Consider the following 2,511-nt stretch of genomic DNA (forward strand, 5'->3'; position numbering starts at 1 on the left):
TCGAAAATATTTCGGAATAAATGGTCTAAATCCGGCAGAAAGGATTGTTTCAACTTCCATAAATTTCATTATAATTTAGGCAGGAGAGGGATTGTTTCAACTCAAATAACATTAACTTATACAGAAATGTGCCCAAAGACTGTCTCTCTCCTTTGCTGGCCAAATACTAGGATAAAAAATTGATGTTGAGCGTAGTAGTTAACGAATCACGCTTCCTTAAACCATAAACTAACTTGGTATTAACATGACCATTTCCATGAAATCTCATCACCATCAACTCTCTCTCAGCTATATATATGAACCCTCGTTCTGCTTCTTCAGCACCCTCAAAACACTTGAATTTCATCTTCTCCTTTAGATTCATAGACCGGAGATGGCTGCCCCAATCCTTGTATTTGTACTCCTTTCCTTGGTTTCTTCTCTTGCCTTTGCGTTTGATCCTAGTCCTCTACAGGACTTTTGTGTTGCTGACAATGCATCACCTGGTACGCATGCGCTCTCTTACTTCCATATTTACCTTTTATAAATATGTTTATATATAGCTCATAGCCTCATATTCACATATCTCGCCGACAATATGTCGCATGGTATTTATCCAAGCTCTTTCCTACATTCAATTTAGAGTACTCCTATGGAGACCGAGAGTGGAACCAAGAGTGTAACCTAACAAATCCTCACGTGCCATGGGAGGGTACTTTCGCCATTTTCACGGAAAAAAACCAATAATCAAGGGAAAGATTTCTAATGTGTTAAGAGGCTTATTTGTAGGGTTCCACTCTTGGTCCCCAAATCGGTTACTATATCATTATTCTTCAATTTATGTTTCATAAGTAGGGGTGCAACTCCGGCCAGGCTGGATGGGGTAGAGGCTAACCCTAGCCCGACCAAAGGTGGCGTTGCCTCAACCAGAACCAGACCTAACCCAAGCATCGGGTCAAGGAGGGTCAACCCTAACCCAATCTCTCAAGTCTAACCCAACCCGTTTAACTCATCTTTTCCAAATTGGGTTGGGTTGAGTTCGGGTCGGCCCAGGGCAAATTCATAAACAAAACGGCAGACAAAAATAGAAGATAACATAGCCCTAGGATTTCAAATATCACCATATAAAATTAGAGGACACGGCTGGGTTTGTGTCAGCCCCTATTTCCCAATCAGGTTGAGTCGGCTTGGGTTCGAGTCAAACATAAAAACAATACAAAGAGCCAAAGAAAACATAACGCTAAGATTTTGAAAATTTAAAAATTAGAGGATGAGGATGGGTTTGGGTCAGGTTGGGTTGGGTTGCCCAAGACCTCAACCCTAACCCAACGCAAAATCAAATCGTGTTGGCTTTTCCCAACCCTAATCGAAACCAACAAGAGCCGAAATTGGGTCGAATCCATATCGGGTTTGTTTTGAGACCAGTCCAAGTTGCCCCATTTTCATAAGTAACTTTATATTTTATGATCACCTGTTTGTTCTAACTTGGAACTTTTGCTTGGATGTTCTTCTGTCTACATTTTTTTCTTTGCAGTGTTTGTTAATGGCGAGGTTTGCAAGGACCCAAAGCTCGTTCAAGCAGGAGATTTCTTCTTTTCAGGTCTTGACATACCTAGCAACACAACAAACCAACTTGCGTCCAATGCGAACCTAGTGACCGTTGCCCAAATCGCAGGTCTCAACACTCTCGGAATCTCCATAGTTCGCATAGACTATGCTCTAAATGGGCTCATCCCTCCCCACACACACCCAAGGGCCACTGAGATCTTGGTAGTGATAGAAGGCACCCTCTACGTGGGTTTCGTCACCTCCAACCCTGAAAATCGCCTCATTTCCAAGGTTCTTAACAAGGGTGATGTGTTTGTGTCCCCCATAGGCCTCATTCACTTCCAATTCAACGTTGGCCAGACAAATGCCATTGCCATCGCCGGCCTAAGCAGTCAAAATCCAGGTCTTATACCCATAGCAAATTCCGTCTTTGGATCAACACCACCAATCTCCGACGATGTTCTCACCAAGGCCTTCCAACTGGGCAAGAACGTTGTTGATTCTTTGAAGTCCAAGTTCTCCCCCGCCAACTAGGAAAGCTATTATAGTCAACATGTATTTTATTTGCCATGATGTTTATTCAATTTTTTCTAAATATGTACTTTATTTGCCATGATGTGTATTTAAATTTTTCTAAATAAAGCAGGCTAAATGTTGGTATTACTTAAGGAAAATGTACACAGCAGAACCATCTTTTAGTGACTGAAATAACTCATCTTGTCTTTTATTATTTAAAGAGTTGTCAAAGGTTATTACAGTTCCCCAAAGGCTCTCACAACTCACAAGCCAATTAAAAGAGAAAAGACAAGCTGAATTTGTGCATTTATAAAAACATGGTACTGCGAATATTGTAGCCTTTCTTAATGGTAAAATTCAAGGAGCTCCTTCCTAACAGACACTCAATGGGACCTGCTCATGTGACCCCTAATGCGATCGGATCCCATGGTTGGACCGGCAATATCAGTCCAGCCAAATGCGATGATG

At 41.7% G+C, this 2,511-nt stretch overlaps 1 protein-coding gene across 1 annotated transcript; it reads left to right on the forward strand.

The window, feature by feature from the left end:
• Positions 1-373: 373 nt before the first annotated feature.
• LOC143883359 (putative germin-like protein 2-2) lies at positions 374-2,184 on the forward strand. The gene is made up of 2 exons (XM_077386719.1): positions 374-485; positions 1,514-2,184. The coding sequence occupies exons 1-2, from the start codon at positions 374-376 to the stop codon at positions 2,059-2,061; spliced, it is 660 nt and encodes a 219-aa protein (XP_077242834.1). The 3' UTR covers positions 2,062-2,184.
• Positions 2,185-2,511: the final 327 nt, after the last annotated feature.

Source organism: Tasmannia lanceolata, unplaced genomic scaffold, assembly GCF_043159265.1.
Source record: "Tasmannia lanceolata isolate RefF3 unplaced genomic scaffold, GAP_Taslan_0.1 ptg000008l, whole genome shotgun sequence".
Taxonomy (NCBI): Eukaryota; Viridiplantae; Streptophyta; class Magnoliopsida; order Canellales; family Winteraceae; genus Tasmannia; species Tasmannia lanceolata.

Coding starts and splice junctions, on each gene's coding strand:
- LOC143883359 (XM_077386719.1), top strand. CDS start 374: ATGGCTGCCCCAATCCTTGTATTTGTACTCCTTTCCTTGGTTTCTTCT. Junction 486..1,513: donor TGCTGACAATGCATCACCTG/GTACGCATGCGC, acceptor TTTTCTTTGCAG/TGTTTGTTAATGGCGAGGTT.